Here is a 21,878-nt window from a genome sequence, read left to right as displayed (position 1 = left end):
AGCTGTACCAATGCAGCTCCTCCCCTACTTTCACATCCAGCCTACAATCCCAGGCCCAAGAAAATTCTATCCATTTTGACTGGTTAGCAGCTTGGTCAGAAAAAGTATTACAAATCACTTTACTCCCTAGTATAAAGAACCTCAGCAGGGCGGTTGAACCTGGATCAGGTGAGAACTACTTGGCATCGGCGTGGGTCTGACTTCAAAGCTCAATAGAAACAAACTACAGATTTATAAAAGGGCTGTTGCAATAATTCACATTTACGTAGCATCCTTTCTTCATGCAAAGGAAAGTCTCCAAGTGTTTTAGAATGGCACTAAATGGAAAAGGTGGTTCTTAAGAAGGAAAAAAGGGTACTTAAGGATGTGTTGGGTGGAGAGGGGTGTTGTTGGGGCGAGCTTTGAAGCAAAGTTATCTAAAGAGAGAATTTCATCTTTGAATCTCTGTGGCATATGCCCCTGTAGGACATTAGGAAGGATTAGGAAAGAGATCAAAAGAGCAATTTTTTATCAAGGCATGGTTAGAGCACAAAAATGAAAGCACAGAAAAAAGGTGGACTCACTGAAGTTTCAAAGTAGCTAAGGCAATTTGAGTTTCAGCTGGCCTGGATTGGAGATGAGCAATAAAATGCCCATTGTAATTTTCAAAGCAATATAGAATTTTGTATATTTTCTTCTCATCAGCAAGTACATTGAAAGGTAGTGAATTGGGTTATCTTAGGTATTCCTCTTTCATGTTTGCATCCCTAGTAGAAATCCCATAAAATACAGACTATGAAATCTGAAGTAAAAGAATGTATCATTATTGCAACTTTCCTATACCAACTATAAAATGTAAAGTAATAAATTGGTTACCTCAATCTTTAACCTAAACCAACACTCAGTTTTCATGAGCAGTGCCAAGAACAAAGATAAATTATTGAATAAAAAAGTGTTATGTTATCCTAATTATGCAAACTTAAATTCAATATCAATTTGAAACATTAATTTTACCTTGCTCTCTTCACAAATGCTGTGATTTTCTCATGTCTTAACAAATTTGATCCTCGAACTTTGCTAACAAATTTCAGAATACTGTATTGTAAAAATGCAATTTTGCACAGATTCACCATAAATTGGTGCCACTCAAAATTAATTCACTGTTTGAAGATTTCCAACATTTGTAGTATTCTATTATTTAATTCAATATTTCTCTTTTCTGAAGGTTTGAGTTACACAAGATAAATCAAATTTATGATAATTGAATCAGTTGCAATTTATAAGCAAATTATGTACTACTTGTGTAACAACGAGGACCTATCTTGTCAGATTGTGACGTACCTGGATCTTGTAAATCTGGAGTCTGAGAGATTTCTGATGAGTTGAGACGGTATACTCTACTTTTATAGCAGGAAGATAATTTCTCCTTATTGGTACTTCACAAGGTTGTAGAAGTTTCATGTCCACACCATTAGGGGTCAGAAGAACCTTCTTAGAGAGATAGTAAACACTTCTTGAAACTCTCACCAAAGACATTATTTTTATACTAAATTCAAAGTCACTTTCAGTTTGATTTAGCCACCATGTGAAATATTATATGACTTTCCCTCTCCTATTCATTATTGTCATTATAAAATCTACACAAGTTAAGTTTAGAAGTGTAACCAGATAATGAATTTCTTCACACATTCATTTAGTTAGCACATGGGGAATGCATTTATGGAGAACCTCGTAAGAATATATTAAACATATACTTAAGCAAACTAAGAAACAAGTATTTCTTCTGTTGAACATGGAGCTCTCTGTTTGTTAGTCATTGCATCTTTTGTATTTGGCAGTTTAGTGTAAACATAATTTTCAACGAACCTGAAAATCACATGAAAGTTCAGCAATCTGGTTCTCTTGGGGCGAAGTCTCAATGTAGTCTTTATAAACTTCCTCCAGCTGAGCTGTTTGCTTCCTACTCATTGGTTTCCACCGCGGTTTGACTTTGGGTTTAATTTCCCAAACAACATCAGAACTGAGTTGTAAACAGAGTAACAAATAAGTAAAGTTTATCCAAATTGCATCCAATTGTCCTAACATAGAAAAAACTTGATATTATAGATTCTATCATTAATGTAGACTACAATTTTGAAATTGCTGTGTTCAACATGAGAAAATATTGTTGTATTCCTATTTCATTTTGAAAGAATGGAAGTAGTGACCAATGGTCAAAGTCAAGCAACAGTGGAAACAGGATGGGAAAGCTAAAGGTCAAGCTCAGTCGAATTGCATTTCAGAATATTCTGCTACAAAACATACAGTCACCTTGTTATACCAATGTAGACCACTTCTTGCTTTGTGGAATTATTAATCAGTGAAATTCCTAGGTTCTGCAATGACAGAATAATCTCCTGTTCTGCTAACTCTGCATTCTCACTTTCTTGAGCAAGTTTGTATGTTTCTTTGTCATCTGTGAACAGAACGATTCTTTGCAGACCCTCAAACAAGGATGCAAAATACATCTTCTCAGAAAGCTTTGAGCATTTATCCTGAAAGTAAAATAGCAGGTTTGAGCATTATATGTCCTTTGCAACTTTGAAAATACATAGGTTATTACAGTGATGTAAAATGAAGCAAAACGGCAAAATTGAAACAAAAGAAAAAGGCATATACCAAATATGTAGACAATGAGAGGATGATAAAAGAAATTACAAAAAGGCTGGGTAAAGAAGTAAAAAGAAAACTACGGGACAAAGAGCAGCTACAAAATTAAATTGTTAAGGAATCAAAAAAGAAATAGAAAATATTTCACAGACACAATATTAGAAGAAAATACAGGATAGGGGCGCTAGGAATTCCACACTATGGGCAGAATTTTTCTGTCGGCGAGCTGGGGGCAGGGCCTGCTCGCCGATGCGAAAATGACGCGGGATGACGTCAGGGATTCCCCCAACGTCATCCCGCCCCATTTAAATATCCAGGAAGGCGGGCGGACAGCGCGATCAGCTGTCCCCCCCCGCCAACCTGTCAATGGCCAATTGAGGCCATTGACAGGATCATTAAGCCAATTAAAGACCCTGCCTGTCCAACCTTAGGGCTGGTGGGCAGGCCAGGAGCCCAAGCGGGCTTCTGACAGAACATGAAACCTCATCCACTGGCGGGATGAGCTTTCATGACTGTTTTAAAAAAGTTTAATAAAGTTTTTGTCATATTTATTATCATGTCCCATCTCGTGTGGCATTGTCACATGAGGGGGACATGTTAATAATTATTTTATTATTCTATTTTTTAAGTTTGAAACACCGTCAGTGATCTCCCTGAGGCAGCACTTGGTCTCAGGGAGATGTGCGCTCTTTTGCACGCATGCATGAAAGAGCGCACTCTGACAGTTGGGGAAAGGCATAACACTTCTCGTCGGGTGGCATGCTGGGCGGGCCTTAATTGGCCCGCCCACTTAAAATGGTGGCGGGGCCCGTTTCAGCAGCGGCGATCAGCGGCTCGCCCGCCCATCATGGGCAAAATTCTGCCCTATGAAACTCACAGATAAAGCCAGCAAAATGGCAGAAGTATTAATTACTTTCAAAACAAAGATAAAAATACCTGAAAAAACTCAGCAGGTCTGGCAGCATCTGCAGAGAGGAACACAGTTAATGTTTCGAGTCCGTATGACTCTTCAACAGAAGAAAGTAAAAATAGACTAAACTAAACTAACTAAAAATACTAATTACTTTCTTTCAGTAGTTATCAGTGATGGTGGGCATGAAGTTGAGATCAAAAATGATAGTGATTTAAGATAGACAGGGGGATGATAATTGATAAACTAATCGAACTTAGAGAGGATAAAACTCTTGGTCTAGCTGGATTGCATCTGCACAAATCAGAAGTTAGTGAAGATGTAGCAGAAGCACTATTCCACATATATAAAAATTCATTAGAAAAGAGGATAGTGCGAGAGGACTTGTGAACAGCTAATATGGTTCCTAATTTTTAAAAAGGGAGATAGAACAAGTCCAGGAATTATTGGCAAATGTATATGGTTAAGGTTCCTGGGTATCAACTGGAGTTCAGTTGATAATGCTTTCACGTCTGAGTCAGAAGATCATGGGTTCAAGCATTACTCCAGAGATTTATACACAAAATTCTAGGCTGAAATTCCAATGATGGGAATTGTGCACATTTGGACAAGTTGGGTGGAATTTTCCCAGATTTGCACTAAGTGCAGTAGAAGACATGTAAAACGACGTTTTACCCACCGGCTGTGATGGTGGGTTTTCACGCCTTATCGTCCCAATACTGCTTCATTATTTATGCACACTGTTTCCATGACGGGTGAGCTCTCAATCACCCACCGGCCATCACCCCGCCGCCGCATTGCACTGGATACCATGTTTAAAGTCTAGCTGCAAGCACAGTGATCATTGCTTCCAGCTCACCACTGCTGCATGGAAGGCATAGCCAGCAAAGGAAAAGAGGCTGCAGCCCCCCACTTCATCAGCAGGTTGCAGACCGGTGGTGAAATACCCAAAATCAAGGTCCTCACGGACTTTGAAAAAAGAGCCATCCAGCTGACTAGCCATGATCTGAACTGCTCCTGTGTGGACAGTGTGGTCGGCGCTGCTCTACCAAGCGAGGATCCAGCAGCGCAACATCCATCAGACAACCATGCCTGAGTAACGTGTCCTGTTTCACACGCCATTGCTGTGCATTAATTATCTCTCCTTGCTTTCACAGGCACATCTACCAAACAGCCGACAGAGCCCATGACCCAGGGCCTCCAATCAAGCTCCAAAGAAACCTCTGGAGAGGAACCTGGAGGCACCCTCCCTGAAGTCCCATCACAGTGCTCACGCTCACCCTCCACTAGTGCAGAGACACATACCTCAGTGGGACCTGGCTTTAGAGTAGCCCCGGGATAACAATTTGGTGAGCACTTCGCACTGTCTGATCCACAGCAGGCGGCGGCAGGGATTTCTCAGGTGTCTGGCACTTTAAGGGTTGGAGGCCAGAATGTTGCTGAGTCTGAGTCAGGTGACAAACCTCTGGACTCAGCCATGTCACAGTTGCTGGAGCTGCAAAGGCAGGCCAGGGAACAACAGGAAGGGATGTCCGCTGCACTCCTCAGGTTGCAAGGCATGATGGAGGGGTCCATCTGCCTTCAGGCCAACACACTGAGATCAATGCTGGTAGGGTGGCAGCCATCATGGAGACCTCGGTCCAGGACTTCGCTCCTGCCCTGCTGTACAAGCTCAACTCCATCGCTGATGCCATAGTTGGCCTCCAACAGTGTGTACGTGAGAGGGGTGCCAGGCAACTTGATCTCATCCAGCTCCCCTTCTCCTCATGGAGTCAGCCTGGGGCCCTCGGGCACCCATGGGAGGGAGAATCAGCAGGTGCACTCTCTGGGCCCATCCAACCAGTTAACTCCTAGAGTGTCCAGCCAATCCGACTCCCCTCTTCCTGTGACTGCAGCAGCTCCAGCTCCACAGGCCAAGGAGGGTGCCACTGCCACAGAGCACGACCCCGATAGCAGGCCAAGACCCTCCAAGTCTTGGCCCTCCAAAAACCTTTCTGCACAAAATAAAGGCAGGTGTCTAAGTCCAGCGTCTCTTCCCTGTGCTCTGTGCAGTCTTCAGACCAAAGTGATGGTGTGGCCTCACACTCCATGGAAACATTACTGTTGTCTACACCTCGGTGGTGTTTGTCATTATTGCCAGAATGTAGTGGGCAGGAAGCACAGAGTTCTCTCATTCTCTCGATGTGCTCTCAGCACCTTTAAGGAGAGGCTGGCCCCCATCTGTTCAGCATCTGTGACCACTGATGCTGTGCTCCTGAAGGGCTCAGGTGCTGAAGGCAGACAAACATCAGAACTTCTAAAGTTTCATGGCTGCGTCTTTATGATATGATTCTGATCATAGCGCGCAAGCGAGCTGTCCTCGGCCAGATAGGAGTCAGACATTCTCAGAGGCCATGTGAAGATTTATGGAGTGTCCTCACTGCATGACATTATCATGTGACTGCAGCAGCTCCAGCTCCACAGGCCAAGGAGGGTGCCACTGCCACAGAGCACGACCCCGATAGCTCCTACAAATTGAGCGACTATTAGGGCCTCCACTGCACCTCCATGACAGGAGCATTCGCACAGAGGGTATTCACGCTGCCCTAGTCCAGGGTGGAGTCAAACGTTCACAAATGTGATGTGAGGATCTATGGGGTCACCTCAAGGAATGGTGTCATCATCCTTCACAAATTTAGCAGCTATGACAGCCTCCCGAGTGCGCCTGCCTCACCTAGCCAGTGCAAGGGCCTCATTCCCGTCATCGTCGCCTCAGAGGACCTCCTCAGCCTCATCCCTGTCAGCATCTTATTCATTGGAAGAGATGTGCATCTCCTCCACCTCCTCCTCAGCCAGCTCGTCTCCCCGTTGCAGCGCCAGGTTGTAAAGGGTGCAGCAGATAATGATGGTGCGTGACACCCTCAGCAGACTGTATTGGCAGGGCTCCACCAGACTGGTCCAGGAACCTGATCTTCAACATCCCGATGGTCAAGTTGTGAGCTGCAGCATGAGCCTCATTATACTGTCGCTCTGCTGCAGTTTGAGGCTGCCAGACAGGTATCACCAGCCATGGCCTCTGTGGGTAGCCCTTGTCCCCAAGGAGCCATCCCTGCAGCTTCTTTGGGCCCTGGAAGACTCCAAGGATCTGTGACTGACTGAGGAAACCGTGTGCACATCTGCAGGATGCATTTCTGGTGGTCGCATACCAACTGTACATTTAGTGACTGGAATTCCTTTCGATTGATGTAGTCCACTGTGTGTGGCAATGGAGACCTGAGTGCCACATCAGTGCAATCTATTGCAGCTGCATCTGTGGGAATCCCGAGATATGGGAGAATCCAATGGCCCTTGCATCCTGGCTGTCATGGTCCCGGGCGAAATGCACAAAGTTGTGTGCCCTCGAGAAGATGGCATCTGTGACCTCATTGATACACTTGCGGGTGGGGGCTTGTGATATCCCACAGAGGTCACTTGTGCAGCCCTGAAAAGAGCCACTGACATAGAAGTTGAGCGCTGCGGTCACTTTCACAGCCACTGGCAGCGGATGCCCTCCATGTCCCCTTTGCGCCAAGTCCTGCAGTAAGTGGCAGATGTGAGCCACCAGGTCCCTAGACATGCACAGTCGTTGGCGACACTGGTTCTCGCTCATCTGCAGGAATAACAGGCAGTGTCTATAAATCCTAGGTGTCGCTAGGCACCAACCAGCCACAGCTCGCTGTTGCTCCTGGGCAGTGTGTGGGAAGCCCCAGCAGCACCATCTTCCTGAGGTTGCTGCTTCTGCCTTCCTGCAGCCAGATGCCTCAGTCACTCTCTTCCCCCATCTTCTCCACTCTGGCTTCAGGCATACAGCTAGGTCACCAGGCTCCAGATGTGGTCTTCCTGCGGCATGAGAGAGAGAGAGATATGGTTAGCACGGGTGTACTTAGCACCTTTCCTGGCCCTGTGTGACAGCCCCTTAATGCTTCCCGGAGAGCGCTGGTCACCTCTCGACTGGCCACAGATGAGTGTGCTGCATGGCTGCCCTGTCAGTCTGCAACATGGAGGAGTCTGCTCCTAACCAGGATTCTAAGATTACAAGGGGCTGTGAGCACCTCCGGCAGTGACTGCTACAGGGTCAGCATTGGTGAGCAGAATGTACAACATGTGCAGTTCAACTGGTCTGCAGTCCAGTAAAGTGGTTGTGGACTTGCAGTCTATGCTTGGTGGTGGGGGAGGCTGGTTTGGGGGGTGGGGGGTGCAAGGTCTGGAGTGCTTGGTGGCACTTTGGCAAACTGAGTTGCTCATGATCCTTTCAAGTAGCGCTGGTAGGGGTTTCTTCAAGAAATTTACTGTTAAGTTCAACTGTGTGAAGTTAAGACCAGGTGTAAGCTGGAATGGCTTTAGAAACTGGTAGTGCTGGCGTCAATCAGCACTGCACGTAGATTGATGTCATAACTTGCATACTGCCAATGCCATTAGGTGCCTGTACACTCAAACTTCTTTACAGGCCTGGTGCACTTCTACTCAGAAATGTGCATGTGCATTTCAGATGCCATTTTTGAGTGTTAGGAGACCAAGAAATGATTAAAAGGTGCAATAGAATGCTATGGAGCCCATTTTCTTACACCATAGTATTTACAACACAAACAACAGATTAATAGCAGGGACTTAATGCAGAGACCGTGGCCCGGTCCACCGATCAGAAAGTCTGGGTCAAGCATGCCTCCACTGGCCTGGAAGCCGCAACGCTATTTTATGTGATTCAGGCAATCGCTTGGTTGAGAGCGTGGCTTCCAACCCTTGAGGCAGTTCATTCAACCTCCAAGAGTCGCTGAATGTCGAAGGGTATGTGACATTAAGGAAGGACAGGAAACTAGGAAAAGGTGGAGGGGCGTCTCTGTTGATAAACAATGGTATTAGTGCATTAGAGAGAGATGACCTAAGTTCAGTAAACCAGAATGTAGCGGTTTGGATTGAGATGAGAAATAATAAAACAAAATGTCACTTGTGGGAGTGATGTACAGGCCCCCTAATTGTAACCAAATGGTAGGACAGAATATAAAAGATAATGGGAGCTTATCAGAAAGGTATAGTGATAGCCATGGGGCCTTCAATCTGCGGACAGACTGGAAAAAAATCAGATGGGCAAAGGTAGCCTAGATGTTCATAGAATGTTTTTGGGATATTTTCTTGAAACAGCACATTCTGGAGGCAACCAGAAAGCAGACTATATTAGATCTGGTACTGTGCAACAAGACAGGATTAATTGAAGGCACCCCTAGGTAGCAGCGATCATAATATGATTGAATTTTATATTCAGTTTAAGGGAGAGAACAGTGGGTCCAAGACTAGTATTTTAAACTTAAAGAAGGGCAATTATGAGGGCATGAAAGCAGAGCTAGCTATAGTGAACTGGCAAATGAGGTTAAGGGATAGGTCCATAGAGATGCAGCAACAGACTTTTAAAGGGATATTTCAGAATACACAGAATAAATAAATTCTAATGAGAAAGAAAACTTCCAAATGGAGAACCCCCATCCGTGGTTAACTAAAAAAATTAAGGACAGCATCAAACTTAAATAAAAAGCATATAATTGTGCAAAGTTGGATGGCAGGTCAGGAGATTGCTGTTCTATATTTTCTGTCCATGACAAAAAGATTAATAAGGAGGGAAAAATTAGAGCATGAGAGAAAGCTAGCTGGAAATATAAAGACAGATAGCAAGAGTTTCTAGGGGCAGAATCTTCTGTTCGGTGAGCAAGGGGTGGGGCCCACTCACCGACGCATAAAATGACGCGGGGTGACATTGGGCGTGCGTCCCGACATTAGCCTGCGTCATTTAGATTTTCAGTTTGGCGGACGCACAGCCCAATTGGCTGCGCGCCCACCAAACTGTCAAAGGCCTATTAAGGCCATTAATAAAGTAATTAACATGCCTGTACAACCTTAAGGTTGGTGGGCAGGCCGGGAGCCCAGGCAGGCTTCTGAAAAAACATGAACCTCGTCCACGGGCTTGATGAAGTTCATAAGGATATTAAATTTTTTATAAATTGTTTAAATAAAAGAAATTGACGTGTACCAGCTCATGTGACAGTGGCACTTGAGTGGACATGTCAGTAATTTTTTTCCCCTTTATTGAAATTTTTAAACCAGAGCCTAGCTCCCTGAGGCAACACTTTGCCTCAGGGAGATGTGTGTGTTCTTAGAGCGCACTCCCAGTTCAGGGAATACCCCCTCCCCGCCCTTAGCGTTTCCTGACTATGTAAAGTGGCGGCGCGACCCGACCAGGGGCACCGATTGGGAACCCATTCACTTGCACCCGCTCCTGCACATCCCCCCCGACAGGGGTAAAATGTTGCCCTCTAGATATTTAAATAAGAAAAGCATTAACAAAGGGAACATTGGTCCTATATAAAGGGAGTCTGGGGAATTAATAATGGAAAGTAAGGAGATGACAGATGAACTGAACAGGTATTTTGCATTAGTCTGCGCTTTGGAATAACATCCCAGAAGTAGCTGTAAATCAGAAAATGGAAGGGAGGGAGGAACTCAGGAAAATTACAATCACGAGGGGAGTGCTATTGAGCTAATTGTTGGAGCTGTGGGCTGACAAATCCCCGGGTCCTGATGGACTTCATTCTTGGGTCTTAAAAGAAGTGGCTAGTTTTGAAAAAATTCTTTCTTGGGATGTGGGTGGGGCCATCCCAAATTGCCCTTGAACTGAGTGGCTTGCTCAACCATTTCAGAGGGCAGTTAAGAGTCAACCACATTGCTGAGGGTCTGGAGTCACATGTAAGCCAGACCAGGGAAGGATGGCAGATTTCTTTCCCTAAAGGACATTAGTGAACCAAGTGGGTTTCGGCAGCAATCAATGATAGTTTCATGGTCACCACTGAGCTTTAAATTACAAATTTATTAACTGAATTCAAATTCCACCAGCTAGCATGGTGGGATTTGAATCCATGTTCCCAGAGCATTAGCTCAGGCCTCTGGATTACTAGTCTAGTGACATTACCACTATGTCACGTCTCTCCAAGTGAAATTGTTGATGCGTTGGTTTAATTTTCCAAAATTACCAAGACTCAGGAAGCATTAGATTGGAAAATAGCAAATTTAACTCCTTTACTCAAAAAGGGAGAGACACAGAAAGTAGGAAACTACAGGCCAGTTAGCTTAACATCTGTGGGAAAATGTTAGAAGCTGTTATTAAAATGTTACAGCAGGCCACTTAGAGAAGTTTAAGCAATCAGGCAGAGTCAACATGGATTTGGAATTTTTTTGAAGGAGTCACATGTGCTGTGGATAAAGGGGAACCGGTGGATGTAATGTACTTAGATTTCGAGAAGGTACTTGATGAGATGCCACATCAAAGGTTATTGCAGAAAATAAATGCTGATGGTGTAGACGGTGACATACTGGCATGGATAGAAGAATGGCTAGCTAACAGGAAACAGGGTAGGCATAAATGGGTCTTTTTCTGGTTGGCAGCACGTAACAAGTGGTGTGCCACAGGGATCAGTGCTGGGGCCTCAACTTTTTACAATTTATATAAATGACTTGGATGAAGAGACAGATGGTATGGTTGATAAATTTGTGTCATCAGCAAAGATAGGTAGGAAATTAAGCCGTGAAGAGGACGTAAAGAGGCTACAAAGTGATATGCATAGGTTAGGTGAGTGGACAAAGATCTTGCAAATGGAGTATCATATGGGCAAATATGATATTGTCCATTTTGGGAGGAAGAATAAAGAAGAAGCATATTATCTAAATGGTGAGAGATTGCAGAGCTCAGATTCAAAAGGATCTGTGTGTCCTCGTGCATGAATTGCAAAAGGCTAGTCTGCAGGTACAGCATGTAATTAGGAAAGCTAATAGAATTATATTGTTTATTGCTAGGGGGATTGAATACAAAAGTAGGGAGGTTATGCTTCAGTTGTACAGGTGAGACCACATCTGGAGTATTGTGTACAGTATTGGTCTCCTTATTCAAGAAAATATGTAAATGTGCCAGAAGCAGTTCAAAGAAGGTTTACTAGGAATGGACGAGTTGTCTTACAAGGAAAGCTTGAACAGGTTAGGCTTGTATGCACTAGAGTTTTGAAGAGTAAGAATGACTTGATTGAAAACTTTAAGATCTTGAGGGGTCTTGACAGAGTGGATGTGGAGAGGATGTTTCCTCTTGTGGGAGAACCTAGAACTAGGGGTCATTGTTTAAAAATAAGGGGTCGCTCATTTATGACAGAGATGAGGAGAAATTTTTTCTCTGAGGGTAGTGAGTCTTTGGAACTCTGTTCCTGAAAAGGCAGTGGAAGGAGGGTCTTTGAATATTATATAGGCTGGGCTAGATAGATTCTTGATTAACAAGGGAGTGAAAGGTTATTGGGTGTAGGCAGGAGTTTACAATCAAATCAGCCATGATTTTATTGAATGATGGAACAGGCTTGAAGGGCCGAAAAGTAGCCTAATCCTGCGCCTGGTCCATATGTTTTTCTGCATGTGCATATTATCTTGGAAGCTGCTGAGATTATTTTATACTGAAGAATTCACAGCTTCCTCGGTTTTTCAGACCCCAACACAGGTCCACGGTTGGCTTCTAGAGGTCAAGGAGTACCCCTTTAGGAGATGGCTGATAACCCCTTTTAGATGGCTGCATATGGAGTCTGAAAAGTAGTACAATAACAGCCATGGGCTGACCCACAATACCATTCAGAAGGCTACTGGCATCTTGACGTTGTGCTTTAGATGCCTTGGCCTTTCTGGAGGATCACTAGTGTTCCCATTCAAGGGGCTCCAGAACAGTCATCGTGTGCCACTTGCTGCATAACATAATACAGTTGAGGGGGTGGGGGGGGGGGCGGTGCAGCCTACAACCGGAGGCGACAGAAGCCAACACTTTAGTTATGACATCTGAGGACAATGATGAGGGGAGGTGGCAATGCGAGACCAGCCAAGGGGTGGGCACATGTACCCAAGCCAGATTCCTTCTTGGACGGGTAATCTTCAGAATCCTCTAAATAAAAACCAGATTCTCCTAGGCTCCTGATCTGTTACTAAGTACATCAGCCAGTTCCAGGGAGTAGCTTCCACATAATTGACCTTTCACACGGAAGCCAGAATTCTTCAGGGAAATGCCCAACCCCAACAAGTAAAAAACACACAGCACATACTTAAACTCAGGCACAGATTTTCATACCTGGGTTGGTCAGTCAACCTGAGCTTTAAATGTAGCTGCGTACAGGTTGCATTTTCAGTTGGCAGGAGGGTGTGATGGGGGAGGGGGGGTGCTGTGGGCTGAAATAGGAGTCGGGATGGGTGACCGCAGAATAGCGCAAGGCCGGCTTCTGTGCACATTGATTATTTTTTATTTATTTGAACAAACAAAAAAATCCCTCCAATAATCACAACCCCCCCACTAAAACTCCCTAGGGCCCATCCATGCCAACCTATGCCAACACATGCCACCCACCCAACTGCCCCTATAACCACTATGCTGAACCATGCTCCTCTACCCATCAGCCTTTGTCTGTACCCCCTCCACGAAAACTCTAGTATCTTTTGACACTTCCTCGGTGGCTCCGCGACAGCAGGGCAGACCTTCGGCCGCTCCGCGACAGCAGGGCAGACCTTCGGCCGCTCCGCGACAGCAGGGCAGACCTTCGGCCGCTCCGCGACAGCAGGGCAGACCTTCGGCCGCTCCGCGACAGCAGGGCAGACCTTCGGCCGCTCCGCGACAGCAGGGCAGACCTTCGGCCGCTCCGCGACAGCAGGGCAGACCTTCGGCCGCTCGACAGCTGGGTAGTTCTTTAACAGCTGGACAGTTCCAATGATTTTGTGAGCGAACAAGTGTATAATCACATTCACCTTTAATAATCCCAAAGGTTGCCTTTTCTGTCCCAAAGGTGTCATGGGACCCTATCCAGAGCATCTAAAGGGATACCCCGGCTCTCCAAACGAAACCACCAAGTTCAGACATCCTCTTACCAGTTCCAACTTGTACATTCTGGGTTTCACACTCCTGGCCTTCCAAAATCCCACTTCAATGGAGGCAGCCTATTTAAATGGCCAGCTGCCTTTACAGATTGTGCTTGTGTGAACCCCAGCTGGACTCCAGTGCCTCCTCCGCAAAGATGGGAAATGCAGGGTTGGGGGCAGGAATTAGAAATTTTGACCAGTGTCCAGGATTATCGCCACAAGAACACAAGAATTAGGAGCAGGAGTAGACCATATGGCCCATCAAGCCTGCTCTGCTACTTAATACAATCATGGCTGATCCTGGGCTTCAACTCCATTTTCCCACAGCTCCCCATTTTCCTTAATAGCCAAGACACCAAAAATCTGTCTATCCCAGCCTTAAAAGTATTCAATGATGGAGGATCCATAATCCTCCGAGGTAGAGAATTCAAAAGATTCACAACCCTTTGAGTAAAGTAATTTCTCCTCATCCCAGTGTTATAAATATATATTTCCAAGAACTATATATTTTTTTTTAAGATTTGAAGAGATATTGAATTATTTGGACATTTTCTTGGGAACGGATTTGTTTTAAAAAAAAAGCTGTAAGTTCACTTCGGACTGTGAGCAAACTGCCTTTTCCAACAAGTCACATGACTTCAGCTAAATGATCAGCAAGGCACCTGAGGAGATAGAACTACTTGTTTCCTTGAACTTTAATTGTTGGAAAGAAAAAAAACTACTGTTTTCAGGCTGTGGGGCCCTGATGATTTTCAGGAACCCACCTGATTGAGGTGAGTTTCCTGTTTTGAGTTTATTTTTTGGATTCAGTTTTGGGAATAAAACAGAAAGAAAAGGTTGCCCAACTCGCCCTCTCCGTGCCTCAACTGAAATTCAATGTAATTATCAGCATCCAGCCAGAGATCCTCATCTCAGTATAACTTGTCTGTATTTGGGAAGCTGAGACGAGGGAGAGATCCCAAGGATATTAATTCCGCTCTATTCACCTCCACACCAGAGCTCTTTGAAAAGAACTTCCAGACAACTACTGTGACCAGTGATATGTCTTCATATGCAGGAACACCAGGTCAACAGCATCAAAACCCATTGAATTTTATCCTTTTTCATAAAGTTTTCCCTTGGTCAGAAGATGTTTCTAACCTTAAAGGCTAACCTCTGCAGAGATCCTATCTGTTTTGTCCTTTGTGTGTATGTGTTGGGATTTAAAGGGGTATAAAGTTACACTTCTGGATTACAAATTGTGTGTTAACCAGTTTTTGAAACTTGTTGTTTTAAAAAGCAGTTTTGTTCCATAATCAATCATTGAGTTTATAGAAAGAAGCTTGGTTAAAAATTCTTTTATTCTGGGTCTAACAACAGCGAACATAAGCAAATGGCCATTTTGGTGAGTGAGTTAACCACTTATACTTATGGTGTGACCTGTAGAATAGTGTGGCTAGAGAAACTGCACATTCCTCCTGTTCCCGTTGTAACATCAGACCTAAATGATTGGCCCCTCACCCTGAGACTGGGTCCCTGTGTTTTAGATTCCTAAACTGCTGGAAACAATCGCTCTGTGTCCATCCTGTTAAGCTCCATCAGAATTTTGTAGGATTCAATGAAATCACCTCTCATTCTTCTAAACGCCAGAGAACAGAAGCCCACTTTACTTAGCGTCTCATCATAGGACAACCCCCTCATCCCAGAGCCTCTCCATCGTGGTGAAAATCTGGGCCTCAGTGTCATCAACATGGCTGAAACCATGACCGTCACAACCCTTGGCTTTAACATAGTGCATACACAGATCTTGAAAAGTCTTTCACAATGTAGGCGTGCACATATGTTAGAAGTTGTCAAAGACTTAGAGGAAAAAAACAACTTGTGCCTTGTCAAACCATTCCCATTATGCCAAAAATGCCAGTAGGAAGAATGACTTTAGACCCGCATCCTTCAGATATGATTGTGTGACTACAGAGTGTGCAGGGTGATGTCAAAAAAGTGTTTGTTACTTCTTCAACTACCTTTCACATTATCCATCCATCACCAGCATCCACTGCCAATGGTGTGACACCTGCAACATGCAATGTCAATGTCAAACATCTAAGCTTCCTGTGAATCCAAGTTCTCTACCACCTAGAAGATATAGGGCAGGATTTTTAGGTTGGTGTGTGGGTGCGGTTGGCAGGCCCAGGAGTGTCCAGGGAACGGACCGCTCCCCATGATCGGCCCCCGACTGCGATTTCACGCTGGCTGGCCAGACATGATCAGCACGGCTGGGTTGTGGGTGTGAGAAGGGTCTGCACTGAAGTCAACGTGGACACAGGATCACTCACAGAAAGCTCCTTGAAGGCAGAGAGCTGCCTCAGGGAGCCAAAGATTTCAAAAGTACCAAATAAAGATTTTTAAATCCGGAAAGAAAATGTCCACGTGGCACAAGCAGTCACCTGAGCATAGACATTATAAAAATCCTGTGCATAGATTTTTTAAAAATTTAATAATGGAAACCTCTTCCAGCCCTTGGATGAGGTTTCCTGAAAAATGCAAAGCATCCCAACGTCACTGGCTGATTCGCTTGCTTGCCAACCGTAACACTGGAGGGGCAGCAGAAATTCCAGTTAATTGCACCATTATTGGGCTTAATAGCCCTCTTAATTGTCGGCACCACGCTTCCGAGTTCAGCGTGCCTGTCAACTGAAATATTGCGTGGGTGCGCAATGATGTTGGGATGCTCGCCTGACATCATCACTTGCTATTTTACACTCAAGTGCGTGCGTGCCCAACCACTCAGTGAAAAGTTCTGGCCTTAGGCTTCAAACGTAGTGGAAAAAACACACAAATATGCTTCCCTGGAGCATATATGGCACCTTGACATGCGGGGAATCCAATTTAGTCAATTAGTAACAATCATGTGCGGATGACTGCCTTTGACACAGCACTCATGCTTGAAGTGCACCTGATAAACTGGATTTGATCACTGAATCTGATTGCTGATCCTCCCTTAAAAGCAATCATTAAATGGACAAGAAATGCTGCAAAGGGCATCTTTACCTGTAACCCGTGGTGTACTACTACCTTATCTGAAGGTCTGGATAAGGAACTTGCCTTGCACTGCCAGACATGGATGGGTACACCCTTGGTCCTGATGGTGTCAATGTGAGATGCACTTCAGTATGTTCTTCAGTGCCAATGCTAAGGACCTTACTAACAGAATGAAATTTTCTCATTGAGGATCTTTGTGCACAAAAACAGAACAAAACATTCTTTGCAATAGCAATATGTATTTACAAAGTGCTCAATTGTGATGTTAAAGTGATATGAATTGAAACCACGGTGAACCCACCAGTGATTGAGGTGACAAGGCGACCTGCACTTACCAAAGTTCCTACATAGTGATCCCTGTGTTGCCTCGGAGGAACTGGAGGCAGGCTGCCCACCTCTCACTTTATAAGGCAGAGGAGCGTTATGGCCAGCCTCGTCATGCAGGGACCCACTGGGACCTACCTTAGACTGAGGCCTCTGCATTTCTGCAGGTGCAGGTGCATCACTGGGATAAGTAGAACAGTCAAGGGCTCTGTCCTAGAGGCTGGGGAGTTAAAAGAAGATGCTCTCAGAAACTGCATCCTCCTCACCAATCGCTACAGCCCTAGGTTGGCCTTCAGGTGGGTTATATGTTCAGGTGCAGCAATTGTCCATTCTAGCAACCTCAATGCCACCGGTGTGAAGTTTCTGTTTAGGGAACACAGTTCCTCATGTATTCCATGAACAACAACGCTCATAATCTGAGCGGGCTGCCTGAGTCTTGTAACCTTTTCAAAGAGTTACACTGCTCTTGCATCCGAGTAATGCAGCATGTTCTCACCCTGAGGTTGGCCATTTTTTCATGGTTGGAGCTCACGTGGTTCCTGACTTTGTGCACCCACCTCAGCAGTGAAAATCCGGGCCTGAGAGTCAGTTGCAGCAAATTGCAGAGCTTCGTCACTGCCTCTATGAAGCAAAGGCATGTCTCCTCTGAAATCCCTAGGTAGGAGTGGCATGATCTGTAAAGTTAGACATACTGCTCAAGGCATCACTGAACCTTCAGAAAGTTTTGTCCGATTGGTCCTTCATTAACTCATTTGGCTCTATGAAAATAGTCAAAGTGGTTCTCATCTTTCCAACCTAATCTGCAAGTTGTACCACATCAGTAGAGTGTTGGTCAGTAAACTGAAGACTTTAGCAAAGAGACATCAGTACATAGGAAACAAGTTCTCAAAATGTGCAATGCAGAAAAAGAAATAAACATGAATGCTGAAGGCCTGGCCAGTGGAGCAGACACGCATCCATTTTATAAAAGCAAAATACTGCATCTGCTGGAAATCTGAAACAAAAACAGAAAATTTTGTAAGAAGAATCTGCTCAGAGGAGGAGTCATACGGATTGGAAACGTTAACTCTTGTTTCTCTCTCCATGGATGCTGCCGGACCTGCTGAGTTTTTTCAGCATTTTCTGTTTTTATTTCAAGCATCCATTTTATATGGCCACGGTATGTGGCAAGGCAAAAAAACTCTCAAACTCATGAATTTTAATTTAATAATTTTACTATTTAAATGAGAACTGCACATACATCTTTCTCTGTCTCAAAAATCAAAATTTGACAAATACTGTTGCAAAACGGGTATGCTATGTGATTTTGATCAAAGAACACAGCTAGCACCTTTGGCGGAGCCTTTGTAAAACTGGGGCTATAATGCTTAAGGCTGGATTTTGCATTGATCCTCTTACTAGAGTTAATATGATCTCCTCAGTACATTAATGGTCATGTGATACAACTAACATACCAGATCATATGTTCAATCAGAAAAATCTAGCCTCTAATGTACATGACATGAAAATAGATTTTAACCAAAGGAATATAGCAACAAATATTATAAAACAATACAAATGAAAGAGTAAAGTATGTAATGAAAATGTCACCTTGCTCAACACATACATGCAGGTCATTAACTTAGCAAATTGTGGGTAAAACTTTGAAAATGAAATGAGATAAAACCAAGAGCCAGCAAAGATGCTTCTCGAAACATCAGATAAAAACCTGACAGAATGTATCAGAAATTTGAAATGGAGCTTGCACATAAATACCAGGTGATAATTTAACAGGATGAAGTCTGAACCAAACCAGAAGAGATAGGAGGTGAAAGTGTACAATAAAAATATTCTATATGCTTACCTCTATTGTACTCAGTTCTCCCGCTGCAGCTTCACATAAACAACTCCAGCTCAGCACTCTTGATCCTGTTGGGTCTTCCCAGGTATAGTAAGTTGCTTTCCCTGGCTCCAGTTTATGCGCCTTTCCAGTTGAGCTGCTATTAACAAATTATGGCATTTGTAATAAAACTAAAGCAAGTCCTAAGTGGAGCTCCATTGTTCTCCTTAAGTTACTCCTGGAGGGATCTTATTACTGACAAATATATTTAAACTTTTTGAGTCATTGGACTTTTAAGTAAGGGCACACATTTTAAAAATAAAATTCGTAAAGAAAAGAAACATGCCCTTTTATTTGAATTTGGTAAAGCAAGAACAAATAGAATAACTAACAACTAATACATGACATAGTCTACTTGGACTTCAGCAAAGCTTTTGATAAGGTTCCACATGGGAGACTGATAACAAAGGTAAGAGCCCATGGGATCCAAGGCAATTTGGATCCAGAATTGGCTGAGTGGCAGGAAGCAGAGGGCAACGGTCGAGGGTTGTTTTTGCGGCTGGATGCCTGTGTCCAGTTCCACAGGGATTGGTGTTGGGTCCCTTGCTGTTTGTGATATATATATAAACAATTTAGACTTGAATGTAGGAGGGTTGATCAGTAAGTTTGCGGATGACATGAAAATTGGTGGAGTGGTAGTGAGGATGATAGCCTTAGATTACAGGAGGATATAGATGAGCTGGTCAGATGGGTTGATCAGTGGCAAATGGTATTTAATCCAGATAAGTGTGAGGTGATGCACTTGGGCAGGACAAACAAGGCATGGGAATACATGATGAATGGTAGGACCCTGGGAAGTACAGAGGGTTCACCGATCCCTTAAGGTAGTGTGACAGGTAGATAAAGTGCTTGAGAAGGCAGATGGGATATTTATATTCTATGCCTCGGCTAATAAAGATAAGAGCAGGAAGGTTATGTTGGAACTGTATAAAATGCTGATTAGGCCACAGCTAGAGTATTGCGTGCACTTCTGGAATTTGTATTATAGGAAAGATGTGATTGCACTAGGGAGAGTGCAGAGGAGATTTACCAGGATGTTGCCTGGGCTGGAGACTTTTAGTTATGAGGAGAGGTTGGATAGCTTGGGGTTATTTTCCCTGCAACAGAGGAGATTGAGGGGGGACATGATTGAGGTGTATAAAATTATGAGGGGCATAGATAGGGTAGACAGGAAGGAACTTTTCCCCTTGGTGGAGGGATCAATAACTAGGGGGCATAGATTTAAGGTAAGGGGCAGGAGGTTTAGAGGGGATATGAGAAAGAATTTTTTCACCCAGAGGGTGGTGGGAATCTGGAACTCACTGCCTGAAAAGGGTGGTAGAGGCAGAAACCCTCATAACATCTAAGGAGTATTTGGATGTGCACTTGTGATGCCCTGGCATACAAGGCTATGGGCCTAGTGCTGGGGAATGGGATTAGAATAGTTAGGTACTTAATTGAGCGGCGCTGACTCAATGGGCCAAAAGTCCTTTTTCTGTGCTGTAGATCTCCATGACTCTAGTACTGCTTATGAATTACTTACCATCTGTAGAGGACCAGTCATTTAATGTCCAGTAGGAGAATTTACAGGAACTATGTTCCCTCACACAGTTATGGGTCTCATTTTTAATCTCTGCTCCTCGACAGGCAGGAGAGGATTGGGCGTTAAAATATCAGAATTGGGCAACCATACCCCAACTCCACCCCTTTAAAATTTAAAGCGCATAATTTAAGATATAAGCACTCCTGCAAATTGAAAATGGGGACTTAATTACCAGACCAAAGTTGCAATCTTATGACATAAATTTAAAAGAAATTGAGCTGTGGGATTCCAGACAGCTGAACAGAAGCTAAAGCTCTCGACTCCCCAAGGCCGTGTCTCTTCCAACAATCCTTGTGGGCCAGGAAGGTAGTTCTTCAAGGAATGTTCTTGAAGGAAGCCTTCAAGCTCCCCTAGTCCTCTGATTGCAAGCCTACACCTCCAAGACCAATTGTCAACAACCTGATTCCCAGCTAAAACATCTTCCCCCTTTCCTGACCTTAACCCACAGCCCCTGAAATGCCAACTGAAGCTTCCAAAATCCCTCCAATTGCTCACCAGAACTTCCTCTCACCTAAATATTCTCTGGTTAAATTGCTGTTGGGATTTGGGAAGGGAATATACCACAAATTCCATCCCTCCAAATCCAGGCTGGCATTTTCATTTCTTGTCAGCATAGATGTCATTTTTATTTAGAATCTACTCCAAGTTTCACAGATGTTGAAATATCCTTCATCACTGTACATAAAGCATCATTTTAAAATTGAAGGGCAAGTGCAGCTGAATAGCTAAACATAGAAGGCCAATGATAGATAATTAGTTGTTTAGATCTTGCTAGACCTTGCGTGGTTATGACTGATCAGCTTATCATTGTGATGAAAGGGGATCTAACCAGGTAAAATGAAACCAAAGATTAAAGGAAAAACTGTGAAAGAATGATAGGTTAAGGAAGAAATGTTTCAGGTTCAGGTCAGGCACGTTCCAACAAGAGAGAATGCAGGGAAACCAAAACCAGGCCTTCTTGGATGACGAGGGGATTAGGACGAGGGGATAGAGAATAAGGAGGAGAAAAAAAAAAGAGGGTGTTTGATGCATGTCCAGTGAACTTTTCAAGTGAGAACCAAGTCAAATCCATTGAGAGTGGAAGTGAAGAGGAAAATAAGATAGGCAAAGACAGAATACAAGATTAGAATAGCAGTCAACATAAAAGGGAACCAAAAATCTTCCACCAGCATGTAAATAATAAGCGGGTAGTAAGAGACAGGGTGAGTTTATTAGGGACAAAGTAGGTGCTTTATGCTTCGAGGTGCATAGCAAGATTAGAATATTTAGTGAGTACTATGTATTGGTGCTTATTGCGGAAAATATCAGTAGAAGCAGAGACGCTAGAGTTATGGATGGAAAGAAAATTGATAGGCAGGATTTACTCTAAAAGCTGGCCATGCTTAGACTGTATTAGTCGCCTGCTCCAGATGATTTACATCCCTGGCCAGTAAGGAAAGTGAGGGTGGAGATAGCGAATGGATTGCCATAGTGTCCCAAGCTTTCCTTGAGAGGGTGGAGGTACCAGAGGATTGAAAGTGGCAAATATGACATCCTTATTCAAGGAAATATGCAAGGGCATTCACAGTAACTACAGGTTGGTCAGTTTAACATCAGTGGTGGATAAG

The 21,878-nt window shown here is 44.0% G+C and overlaps 1 protein-coding gene across 7 annotated transcripts in view; it reads right to left on the bottom strand.

Annotated features, from left to right (window-relative positions):
* Positions 1-21,878, bottom strand: part of vps13a (vacuolar protein sorting 13 homolog A) — a 524,014-nt gene that overhangs the window by 117,060 nt on the left and 385,076 nt on the right. For 4 of the 7 annotated variants that reach the window (XM_041186720.1, XM_041186723.1, XM_041186724.1 and 1 more), the window contains 4 exons: positions 18,654-18,789; positions 2,290-2,513; positions 1,846-1,999; positions 1,321-1,470 (listed from right to left, as the gene is read on the bottom strand). In XM_041186720.1, coding sequence (XP_041042654.1) covers positions 1,321-1,470; positions 1,846-1,999; positions 2,290-2,513; positions 18,654-18,789 — 664 coding nt within the window. The remainder of the gene's footprint in view (positions 1-1,320; positions 1,471-1,845; positions 2,000-2,289; positions 2,514-18,653; positions 18,790-21,878) is intronic. The other 3 variants (XM_041186721.1, XM_041186722.1, XM_041186727.1) reach the window with 3 other exon arrangements.

The sequence above is a fragment of the Carcharodon carcharias genome, chromosome 4 (genome assembly GCF_017639515.1).
Source record: "Carcharodon carcharias isolate sCarCar2 chromosome 4, sCarCar2.pri, whole genome shotgun sequence".
NCBI classification, from domain to species: Eukaryota; Metazoa; Chordata; class Chondrichthyes; order Lamniformes; family Lamnidae; genus Carcharodon; species Carcharodon carcharias.
This window is presented reverse-complemented; position numbering and strand designations above follow the sequence as displayed.